At 46.3% G+C, this 12,289-nt stretch overlaps 1 protein-coding gene across 1 annotated transcript in view; it reads right to left on the bottom strand.

Moving 5' to 3' along the window:
- Positions 1–8,273, bottom strand: part of TMPRSS9 (transmembrane serine protease 9) — a 36,371-nt gene extending 28,098 nt beyond the window's left edge. The window contains exons 1-2 of the mRNA XM_030845502.2: positions 8,139–8,273; positions 2,600–2,766 (exon numbers count right to left, since the gene is read on the bottom strand). Coding sequence (XP_030701362.2) covers positions 2,600–2,766; positions 8,139–8,140 — 169 coding nt within the window. The 5' untranslated portion in view covers positions 8,141–8,273. The remainder of the gene's footprint in view (positions 1–2,599; positions 2,767–8,138) is intronic.
- Between the last annotated feature and the right edge of the window lie 4,016 nt (positions 8,274–12,289).

Below are 12,289 nucleotides of genomic sequence, written 5' to 3'. Positions count from 1 at the left end.
AATTGGTGTGTTTTCTCATGCAAGGAACTAAAAAGAAAGAAAACAAGAACCCTGCTGTGTAGACCCATGTGCTTATGTTCTGGGCCCCAAATAAGCCTCACACTTTCCCTCTGAAATAACCATGGGCTCCCAGGCAACTGGAGAAACAGCCCAGCAAGGGCCCGTGTAAAATTTTATACTTCCAAATAAAATTTTGAGCTGTCTGGGAAGGGGACAAATTTGAATTGTAATTTAAAAATTGTTTTTAAATTTTAAGTGTTTCTTAGAGCCTTCCTCAGTTTCAGAGGTCCTGCTGGAGATTCTATCTACCTGTTATCCCAAAATGTAGCTGTGCTTCTAGACTGGAGGTGTGCAACTGTCCCCTGTCTCTCCGTAGCGTGAGGACACATGGACACACGAACACACGGCCACCCCCCCACCCACCAACAGAGCCCAATTTTCATGCATTTCACCCCACAGCCACTAGAGGGCCTCTGTCAGCCGTGCCAGCCTCTGACTTATTCCAGATATTCACAAATATATATATTTAAATATAGTATATATATCTTAAATATATATATATATATTTTTGCGGTACGCGGGCCTCTCACTGTTGTGGCCTCTCCCGTTGCAGAGCACAGGCTCCGGACGCGCAGGCTCAGCGGCCATGGCTCACGGGCCCAGCCGCTCCGCGGCATGTGGGATCTTCCCGGACCGGGGCACGAACCCGTGTCCCCTGCATCGGCAGGCGGACTCCCAACCACTGCGCCACCAGGGAAGCCCCTTAAATATATTTTTAAAAATACATTTTAAATATATATATTTAAAAAATATACATCCCACATTGGATTACCAACTTATTATTTTGCCATATGACAGCATTTTCCCCCCAAACTGTCAGTTACCGTGAGCATGTCAAGGACGAAAGGTGACCTTTACATTCCCACACAGAACTAGCAAGCTCATCTCAGAAGGAGCCCAGTCCAGAGCAGGGCTGCCCAGCAGAACTTCCCCTGATGACGGAAGGTTCTAGATCTGAGTATCCCCTGCAGAAGCCACGAACTACTCGTGAAATGTGGCTGGTGGGGACGGAGGAACTGGACTTTACCTGTTATTTAATTTAAGCTGACTCAGTCTAAACAGCGCCGTGGCTCAGGGCTACCACGTCGAGGTGTGGGGCAGCTCTGGAATTCTATGCAGGCGGCAGGGCTCTGTGGAACCTTCCACTGACATAAAAAGACCTTCCTTTGTGTGTTTTTATAACTGCAGCCTCGCAGCATTCACCACAGGTCATCATTTCGTATGTTTCATTGTAAATAACATGAATGTACGTACATTAGAAGCAAACATGAAGTGGGAGCCACTTTTGACTGTGGGAGGTGGGAAAGTCAACGACTGCTCACTTATACTTTTGGGGACTTTTCAAATTTCTCAAGGTTTTTATTTTATTTTTTCTTTTTATTTATTTATTTTTTTTGCGGTACGCGGGCCTCTCACTGTTGTGGCCTCTCCTGCTGTGGAGCACAGGCTCCGGACGCGCAGGCTCAGTGGCCACGGCTCCCGGGCCCAGCTGCTCCGCGGCATGTGGGATCTTCCCAGACCAGGGCACGAACCCGTGTCCCCTGCATCGGCAGGTGGACTCTCAACCACTGCGCCACCAGGGAAGCCCAAGGTTTTTATTTTTATAAATTTATTTATTTATTATTATTTTTTTTGGTTGCGTTGGGTCTTCGTTGCTGTGCGCGGGCTTTCTCTAGTTGCGGCAAGCGGGGGCTACTTTTTTTTGCAGTGTGTGGCCTTCTCATTGCGGTGGCTTCTCTTGTTGCAGAGCAAGGGCTCTAGGCAGGTGGGCTTCAATAGTTGTGGCGCGTGGGCTCAGTAGTTGTGGCGCACGGGCTTAGTTGCTCCGTGGCATGTGGGATCTTCCTGGGCCAGGGCTCGAACCCGTGTCCCCTGCATTGGCAGGCGGATTCTTAACCACTGTGCCATCAGGGAAGCCCCTCTCAAGGGTTTTTTAAAAGTTCATTTCCCGGGCTTCCCTGGTGGCGCAGTGGTTGAGAGTCCGCCTGCCGATGCAGGGGACAGGGGTTCGTGCCCCGGTCCAGGAAGATCCCACATGCCGCGGAGCAGCTGCGCCCGTGAGCTATGGCCGCTGAGCCTGCGCGTCCGGAGCCTGTTGCCCCGCAACGGGAGAGGCCACAACAGTGAGAGGCCCGAGTACCGCAAAAAAAAAAAAAAAAGTTCATTTCCCTTACTGGTCTCCATTTCACCCTGGTTGTGAATCTTCATTAAGCAACTAAGACCCAGAGCAACCAAATAAAAAATAAATAAATATTTAAAAAAACAAAATCAAACACATGGTATTAAAATAAATAAAGAATCCCACTGGTGGGAAACCTGAAATTTGCAGGTATTGCCTCGACACCCAGGCACCCACCGCCTACCCCAGGACTAAGTGCAGCCACACTCAGAACCCGGTCCCATCGCCTCGCTGTTGGGTGGCCTCTGTGTACTGCATTGCATGCTCAGCCCTTTGCTCTGGGACACTTTTGAGCCACTCCCAGGCATCTTAGTGCAAGCTGCCTGCCGTGTGGACCCGTGCAAGTCTGTGGCCACTCACCCACAAGGACTCCCAGGGTGACCATGACGATGCTGGTGGCCACCATGGCCGAGAGGGCTGCCCGGCAGCATGCGGCGTCTGTAGGCTGGATGTCCTTGGTTGCCCTGGGCACCAGCTGTAAGTCACCGGCGGTGGGCTCCATGGCTCCCAGACGTGGGGACGGCAACCTGGAAGCCAGCAGAAAACAGAGAGAAAAAGGAGGTCAGAGCTGGGGGCGTTTCTCTTTCCCTAAGCAAGGGTCTTCCTTGTGCAGACGTGACAGCCATCAACAGCGCCCTAGGCGTCGGGGGCTCCACGCAAAACATAAAAACGGATTCAACATGACTGCTGGCTGGGCTGGCACACGCGGGATCCCCACGGGGCCCTTGCTGGGAAGAGCATGTATGAGTTTCCGGCACTTGCTGTAACAAATGACGACAAACCAGTGGCTTAAAGGAACACAGATTTATTATCTGACGGTTCCGGAGGTCAGAGTTCTAAATAATAGAAGGCTGTGTTCCTTCCGGAAGCAGCCGTCTGCAAGCCAGGAAGGGAGCTCCCACCAGAAACCAACACCGCCGACACTTGGATCTTGGACCTCCAGCCTCCAAAAGTGGGAGAGAAAAAATGTCTGCTGTTTAAGCTGCTCCGTCTATGCTATTTGTTCCGGCAGCTTGAGGTGACTGAGACAATTGCACAGAGAGCCCACATAACTCACACCCAGCGTCCCTAATATAAAGTCTGGTACATGTGTCACAATTAATTAACCATTTTTTTCTTTTTTTTGGCTGCACGGCATGCAGGATCTTAGTTCCCTGACCAGAGATCGAACCCGTGCCCCTCTGCAGTGGAAGTTGGAGTCTTAACCATTGGACTACCAGGGAAGTCCCTTAACGAACCAATATTGATACGCTATTACTAACCAAAGTCCACAGTGTATTCAGATTTCCTCAGTTTCCCCCTAATTTCCTCTTCTGTCCCAGGACCCCATCCAGGATCCCATGTGACAGTCATCACATGTCCTTGTGACCTCTCTGGGCTATGATGGTTTCTCAGACTTTGTGATGCCCTGGGTAGTCTTGATATTTTGCGGAATGTCCCTCTTTGGGGGTCTGTCTCGTGTTTCTCTCATGGTGAGACTGGGGTGAAGTGGGGGTTGTCTGGTAGACCGCCACCCCTCCAGGCCCCACCATCCACCCCTCCATCTCTGCTCATGGGGTGTCTGAAGCAGCCCCTCCACTCTTGGTCTGGGTGAATGTCTCCTCCTTCAGGAAGCCCTCTTGACCTCTTCCACCCCCAGCTACAGACCGCCCTCTGTCACACTCAGGGAGTCTCCTCTCTGCAACCAGCTATTCCCTGAGATTCCACATCCATCCATCCCCCTGGAAAATCCTCATCACAAAAGACTCACAGGACACTCAGATATTTGTTGAACGAATACGGCTTGTGGAATAGTCACCTGCATTGGGTTTTGGTTTCCCAGGTGTGCCCAGTTGACAGAACACAATCAGACCGTTTTCTAAATGCATTGTGGTTGGCAACACAGCCCCAGGGTGTACTGACCTCTTCTATCTTTTTTTTTGGTCAGATCTCAACTTGATCTTTATTATTTATTTATTTATTTATTTTTGGCTGCGTTGGGTCTTTGTTGCTGCACACGGGCTTTCTCTAGCTGCGGTGAGTGGGCTTCTCACTGCAGTGGCTTCTCTTGTTGCGGAGCATGGGCTCTAGGCGCTTGGGGTTCAGTAGTTGTGGCGTGGGGGCTCACTAGTTGCGGTGCGTGGGCTCTAGAGAGCAGGCTCAGTAGTTGTGGCGCCCGTGTCCCCTGCATTGGCAGGCGGATTCTTAACCACTGCACCACCAGGGAAGTCCTGACCTCATCTTAAAGGTAAATGTCTAGTCCAGGGTTGGCTGGCTTCACACCTTGTTTTTATAAATAAAGTCATATTGAAACACAGATATGTCCATTTGATGAAATCAGTGGTTCCTAACTGGGAGCAATTTTGCCCCAATGGTGACACATGGTGATATCTGGAGACATTTTGGGTTACCGCGACTGGGGGTGCCCCCGGCATTTGATGGGTGGGGACCGGGGATGCTGCTCAACACCCACAGTGCCCAGGACGGCCCCACACAGAGAAAGATCCAGCCCAAGATATCAGTGGTGCTGAGTCTGAGAAACCCAGAGGTATATATTATCTTTGGCTGCCTTCGTGATGCAATGGTGGAGTTGGGTGGTCAAGACAGAGACTGATCTGGCCTGCAAAGCTGAGCGTATTTACTCTCTGGCCCTTTAGAAACATCTGCCCATCCTGCATAAGGCCATCCCCAGCGGATGAGTCATCACTAATGCTTTGACGCGGAAGAGGATTTGCAAATATGAATGTCAGAGTTTGCCCTGGTGTCACAATGCAGGTGCTGGAAGAGAAGCCTCCTCCTCCTGCTGGCGGCTCACTCTCTTTGGGGCAGTGGATTCACCCCAGGGTGGCCCACAAAATACCGCACCACGGTCAACTGGCCCACTAAACACAACCTGAGAGCTCGTCAGCCCGAGAGATGGAAGGAACGCCATGGTAGGCAGAATCCAAGATGGCGGCCATGACCTGAGGTCCTCAGTCCTGCAACCACAAGGAACTGAATTCTGCCCACAACCCTGTGAGCTGGGAAGTGGATCCTTCTCTAGTTGAGACTTTGGATGAGACGGCAGCCTCGACTGACACCCTGATTGCTGTCTTGTGGGAGACCCTGAGCAGCAGACCCAGCGAAGCCGTGCCCAGACTCCCGACCCACAGACACCGAGAGGTAATAGATGTGTGTTGATTTAAGCCACTAAGTGTGTGGTGATATTGTTTTGTGGCATAGAAAGTAAATACAATGCCACTTCACCCATTAAATGCTATTTGAAAGTCAACTGTTGGGTTCGTTTCTATGAGTCTGAAAATTTTGAGCATTACGCTGATTCTCCGTCGTAACAGTTAACTCTATTCTTTTTTTTTTTTTTTTTTAATCTCTTATTAGGGAGGATGCAGGGTAAGAATAGCTGTGCGATCTAACAACTCTGGCATCCAGCTTCCTCCTCTGTCAAATGGGCAGAATGCAACGCCTGCCGTCTGGTTGATTTTTCCTCTCCAGGATCCAGGATCTCAGGATCACAGTTCTAAGAAGCAGGCTGAGCTCTGGCACTTTTGCTTCTGAAACTTCTCTGGGTCGAGAGCCAACAAATTCACTTAAGGCTGTTGATTTCTGCTACTTGCTACTAAAAGAGCCTTGAATGTGTTAAGCCATCCCCAGCCCCCTGCTGGATAATTCTCTTCCATTCATGAGACCTGAACAGACCTTTACTCCAAACCCAGCACGTTCTCAGCCTGCAGAGAAGCTTTTTTCTCCAGAGGGGATGAATCACCTTTACATCTCTGCAGAGCTGGATCTCATTACCTCCCCTCTGCCTCTGCTCCCCCGGGGATGCTGGTCCAGCGTGGGCGGAGAATGATTCATACCTGGCCTCTGACACACTCTTCCCCATTTGAACACCACAGAGAAGGAAGTGGGGGGACAATTCCATTCCATTTCCCTTGACAGGGCTCCATGAAGGTGCCCACTCAGCCAGGTGCTTCTCTGGAGGGAGTAGAGCTGTTCTTGAGGCCCGTACAGATGAACGGCAGGCCTGGGTGTCAGATAAAATACGGTCAAACCTTCTGGTAACTGACTATACTGCTGAACTGAATGAATAAGCATTTTCAGAACTCTAATGGAAAACTGATGAATTCAGAAAAGTGCTAAAAAAAGATCAAGATGAAAAAAAAAGTAATTACATGGGACTCAGTGAACTGGTGAGGATGATTATAATTTTTGTGACTTTCTGTTTGAATAAAAAAAAAAATCCCACAAGGACTCAGAGGCAAAAAATATACAAATCAATTTTCACTGCAAAGTAAAGGAGCTGTTACAGTGGAGGATTCCTGGACTGAATGTCAGTATTATGACATAGTGTGAGTGTGTTTTGTGTTTGGTAATTGCAGTCATTGTTGCTTTTGTTGTGACCATCCATTTACAAAAAAAAAAAAAAAAAATACAGTCAAACTTGAATTTCAGATTGACAAGACATAAACAACCCTGTGATCGTTGACTTTGTGTGTCCATGGGGCTAGGCCATGGTGCCGATTTCTGGTCAAATATGATTCTAGATGTTGCTGTGAAGATGTAATGAACATTTAATTCGTTGAGTTAAGCAGATAAGCCTCTGTAGTGCGGGTGGGCCATATCTAGTCAGTTGAAGGCCTTAAGAGAAAAGACCAAGGTTCCCCCCCCGCCAAAAAAAAGAGAGAATTCTGTCTCCAGATAGCCTTTGAACTTGAGCTGCAACATTTCCCTGGGTCTCCAGCCTGCCCTGCAGACTTCAGATTTGCCAGCTCCCATGGCTGTGAACCAATTCCTGTCTCTCTGTCTGTCTCTCTGTGTGTGCATCTCTCTCTCCATTCTCTTGGTGCTATTTCTCTGGAGAACCATGACTCATACAGTTGCTAATATGTCTTGCCCAAAATTGGGGACATACTTGTACCAAGAAAAAGAAAAGTATTTGTTGTTCGCCCGAAGTTCAAATGTATCTGAATGTGCTGTACGCTTATTGTTACACCTGGGGCCCAGCCAGAAGGTCCCATCCTATCAAGATAACACATCTCTGCTGGGAACAGCCACTCTGTGCCTCACTGCCACCAACCAGAGTCAGTGAAAGAGGGGAGCTGTGCAGGGGTGGAGGGGGGGCGAGGCTGCACAACACTTACCCCTTTATTCTTACACTTGAGCTAAATTGCCTTCCGAGGAGCCAGAGAATCTCTAAGCATCACTTGATGAAATGTTTTAAGGACAAAGACACCCAGATTCCCTTCTGTGATTAGGGCTGGAAACTCAAATGTGGTGTATGAGCTCACTGACAGCACCCCCTACAAACACACACACTGTGTTCATTCAAGCCCAGACGATCCTGCCGCCCCCCCACCCCGTGGGTTTTCTAAGGATTTCTGTGTTCTCTAAATTGTCTTGTCATCTCTGTCACTAGGGCACAGAAGGGGTCTACTGCTATTTAGCATTGAATATAGAAGCTCCATTCATTGTTTCCATCCATCCGATATTTACAAAGGGCCAGGCTTGGCCGCTCTGTGCTGGGTACCCAGCCCTGAATGAGACAGATGTGATTCTCAGCTCATAGAGCGTACATCTTAGGGACAGAGACCCAAGTAAATTAAAATTGCAGCTACAATAAAGGCTGGAAAGGAGAGATGCATCCATGGGGCTCTGAGTCTCTGTAAAAAGGAAGCTTTGATCTAGACAGGGGGCCAGGGAAGTCTTCCTGACAGGGGGAGATGAGTTATCTGAGTTCGAAAGGATAAATAGGAATCCAGTAAGTGCCCAGTGGAAGCAACAGATGTCCACGTAGTAAGAACAAAATATGGAAAAGCCCTGTGGCAGGAGGGAGGAAGTAAGGGCCATCTTAGAGCAAGTGTGTCAGTCAGCTACTGCCATGTAACAAATCACCAAGACATAGCTGCTTAAAACAACGCACATTCGTTATCTCACGGTTTCGGCAGGTCAGGATTCGGGCATGTTTTAGGGGTCCTCCGCTCTGGGCCTCACTCAGCTGCAATCAAGGTGTTAGCTGCGGGAGTTCCCTGGTTGTCCAGTGGTTAGGACTCAGCCCTTTCACTGCCATGGCCTGGGTTCAATCCCTGGTCAGGGAACTAAGATCCCACAAGCTGTGCAGCACAGGAAAAAAAAAAAAAAAAAGTGTGAGCTGGGCTTCATTCTCATCCAGAGGCTCAGCTGGGGAAGGATCCACTTCTGAGCTCCCTGTTGTTGCTGGAATTTGCTTCCTTGTGATGTTAAGGCTGAGGTCCCATTTCATTGCTGGCTGTCGGCCCAGGGCTGCTGTCAGCAACGGGGAGCTGTTTAGTTGCAAGCAAATTTAGAAAGCATTTCCAACTCCCATCTTGACACTCCCTCTCTCTAGATATCCTGCCAACACCTACAGTGACCAACTGTCTCAGTTTTCCCGGGATTTCTCTGTTTTAGCCACAAAAGTCCCACATCTCAGGAAACCCCTCAATTCCAGGCAAACAGAGTCAGTTGTCACCCCACAGGCAACACCTAAACACAACCTGTCCAAAATTAAACTAATTTTCTTTCTCCAAACCTTCTCTCATCCACGCAGTTGACCAAACCCTGAATTCTCACTTACAGTCGACTCTCCATATCCATGGGTTCTTTACCCAAAACTTCAACTAACAGTTGATAGAAAATATTCAGGAAAAAAATTCCAGAAAGTTCCAAAAAGCAAAACTTGAATTTGCCACATGCCAACAACTATTTACATAGCCTTTACATTGTATTTACAATATTTACACAGCATTTACATTGTACTAGGTATTATAAGTCACCTACAGATGATTTCAAGTATACAAGAGGATTGCATAGGTTATATGCAAATGCTGTCATTTTATATAAGGGACTTAAGCATCTGTGGGGTTTGGTATCCATGGCGGGTTCTGGAACCAATCCCCCTCAGATACTGAGGGATGAATGTAATTACCCCTGTCATACCTTGTCCGTCACCAAGTCCTGCAGATTTTATAACCTGAATTTCTCTAGAATGGGGGTCATTAAACTTTTTCTGCAAAGGGCCAGAGAGTAAATATTTTCAGCTTTGTAGTCCCACAGTCTATGTTGTAACTACTCAACCCTACTATTATGTCATGAATGCTGTACCAGGCACATGTAAACAAATGGGTATGGCTGTGTTTCCATAAACAGGCAATGGGCTGGAGTTAACCTGTGGGCCATAGTGTGGTGATCTTGGTCTAGGATCCATCATTTGTCTTTATCCACACTGCCTAGTGCAAGCTGTCACCACCTCGAATCTGAATTATTACAGTGACTTGGACCCTCCACTTTATTATCTTCACTAGAGCCAGACTAACTTTTCACCAGGAAAACCCAGTGACTCCTCTGCTTGTAAGCAGTCAAACCCAATGGGTGGAAGACAGAAAAACAAAGTAAAACAAAACCTTTCAAGAGAGACACACCCTCAGCTCAGATTCTGCAGGATTCCCACAGATAAAAGCGTGCTAAGGATAAGCTCCCCACCTCAAAATTGCAAAACACACGAGGGAAAAAACCACCATCAGGAAGAGTCAGCAGACACGAGAAGGCAGTACTAGACACTGAAGACATTCAGAAAGTGACACTATCTGAGATTATAAAACAAGTATGCTTAAAATTCGTTCAGACATAAAATAATTGAAAATATGACAAATGATCTCATGAAAAAATGGGTACAACTTTAAAAAAAATGGAAGTTCTAGCAATGAAAACTATGGTCATTAGGATTAAATTCTCAGTAGATGGGTTAAACAACAGATACAGATGAATAAAAAATAAATGACTCAGAAGACAGATATATTACCCAGAATGCAGCAAAGAGAAGTAAAAAGATGGAAAACCTGTGACAGAGGTTAACAGATACAGGACACAGAAAAAATGGAAGGCCCCACTGTATATCTCACAGGGGTTCCAGAAGGAGAGACTAGACAAAGGGAAGAGAGGAAATATTATAAGAGAAACTAGTTGAGAATTTTCTAGAGTTGTTGAAAGACATGCATCCTCAGATTTGAAAAGCACCATGATCTACAGAATAAAAACAAAGAGAAAAGTATAGAAGTAACCAGAAAGTAAAGACAGGTTATCTATAAAGGAAGTCTGATTCAGAGTGACAGCAGATTTCTTGGGACTTCCCTGGTGGTCTGGTGATTAAGATTCCATGCTCCTGCATGCCATAACTAAGAGCCCACATGCTGCAACTGAAGATCCTGCATGCCACAACTAAGACGCAGCACAGCCAAATAAATAAATAAATGGATAAATATTTTAAAAAGTAAAAGAGTGATAGCAGATTTCTCATCAGAAACAAATGAAACTGGAAGGGAGAGAATAATATCTTCAAATTGCTGAGAGAAAATAGGTCAATCAACAATTACATGCCTAAACCCATTTAGTCAAGGAAGAGAATGTAATATAGACATTTCTAGGAAAAGACTTAGAAACTTAACCACTACCAGACCTTCACTGAAAAAGCTACTAAAGGATGTATCTGGGGGAGAATAAAATTGAATTTACAGAAAAGATGTAAAAAGCAGGAAGCACTGTGGGCCCAGAAACTGGTGAACATGTGGGAACATCTAAATAAGCATTATGTATATAAAATAGTAATAATGACCAATTAGGGATGTATAAAAACCAAGGTGGAACTAGCACACAAGACGGAGGGGATGATTGCAGTCAAAAGACATTAAGGTTCAGAGACTTCCTTGGTGGCTCAGTGGTTAAGAATCCGCCTGCCAATGCGGGGGACATGGGTTTGATCCCTAGCCCAGGAAGATCCCACATGCCACGGAGCAACTAAGCCCATGCGCCACAACTACTGAGCCTGCACTCCAGAGCCGCGAGCCACAACTACCGAGCCCGCATGCCACAACTACTGAAGCCCACGCACCTAGAGCCTGTGCTCCACAACAAGAGAAGCCACCACAATGAGAAGCCTGTGCACCACAACGAAGAGTAGTCCCCGCTCACTGCAACTAGAGAAAGCCTGTGTACAGCAACAAAAACCCAATGCAGCCAAAAATAAATAAATATTTTTAAAAGACATTAAGTTTCAGGGGAGACTATTGACCAATTCCAAATCTGTTAAGTGAAGCATTCATGAACATTTTACGGGTAACTTTAATAATAGAACTAAAATGGATGACTTCCAAAAAAGTACAGTGAAAAAGATAGAAAAAGGGAGGAAAACAAAGAAAAAGAGAAAGAAAAAGTGCAAATGTACTAAATTTACAAGGTAAAAGACAGAATTTGTCAGGTTAGAATTTTTTTTAAAAGCTATCAGGTGTTTTATGTGGTCTCTTGTAAACAGTGAAAGTCACAAAATGGAAGAGATAAAAATTCTAACCTCATATGTACCAAATAGCAAGCTAGACACCAGACAATCTTGTTTAATGGAAATATATGTTCATGGCATTAGAGAACAAACTTACCTTTTTCAGGCACACATAGAATATTTGCAAAAATTAACCATACAGTAGCCACAAAGCAAGTCTCAACAAAACCCAAAAACTCTCTCAGACCACTTCTCTCACCACAGTGTAATTAAATGAGATGTCTAGAAATAACAAGAAAATTATGACTGAAAATCTAAAATCACTTCTAGTGAATTAATAATTCCAAGAAGAAATTATAGCTAAATTAATAAACTATTTAGAACTGAATGATAGTGAACATGCTTCATGTCAAAATCCTGGATGCAGGGACTTCCCTGGTGGTCCAGTGGCTAAGACACCACACTCCCAGTGCAGGGGGCCTGGGTTTGATCCCTGATCAGGGAACTAGATTCCAGATGCTGCAACTAAGAGTTCACATGCCACAACTAAAGATCCCGCATGCCGCAACTAAAAGATCCCATATGCCGCAATGAAGATCCTGCATGCAGCAATGAAGATACCTCATGCCACAACTAAGACCCGATACAGCCAAATAAATAAATAAATATTAAAAAAAAAATCCTGGATGCAGTCAAAGCAGCCCTTACAGGCAAAGACGTGGCAATCACCATCCATGTTACATCAAGTCAGACAGCTGGACAGGCATTGATTTCAATGTTGCAGT

Source organism: Globicephala melas, chromosome 3 (genome assembly GCF_963455315.2).
Source record: "Globicephala melas chromosome 3, mGloMel1.2, whole genome shotgun sequence".
Classification (NCBI taxonomy): Eukaryota; Metazoa; Chordata; class Mammalia; order Artiodactyla; family Delphinidae; genus Globicephala; species Globicephala melas.
The sequence above is the reverse complement of the archived record's forward strand: the minus strand, read 5'-3'. Positions and strand labels throughout refer to the sequence as shown.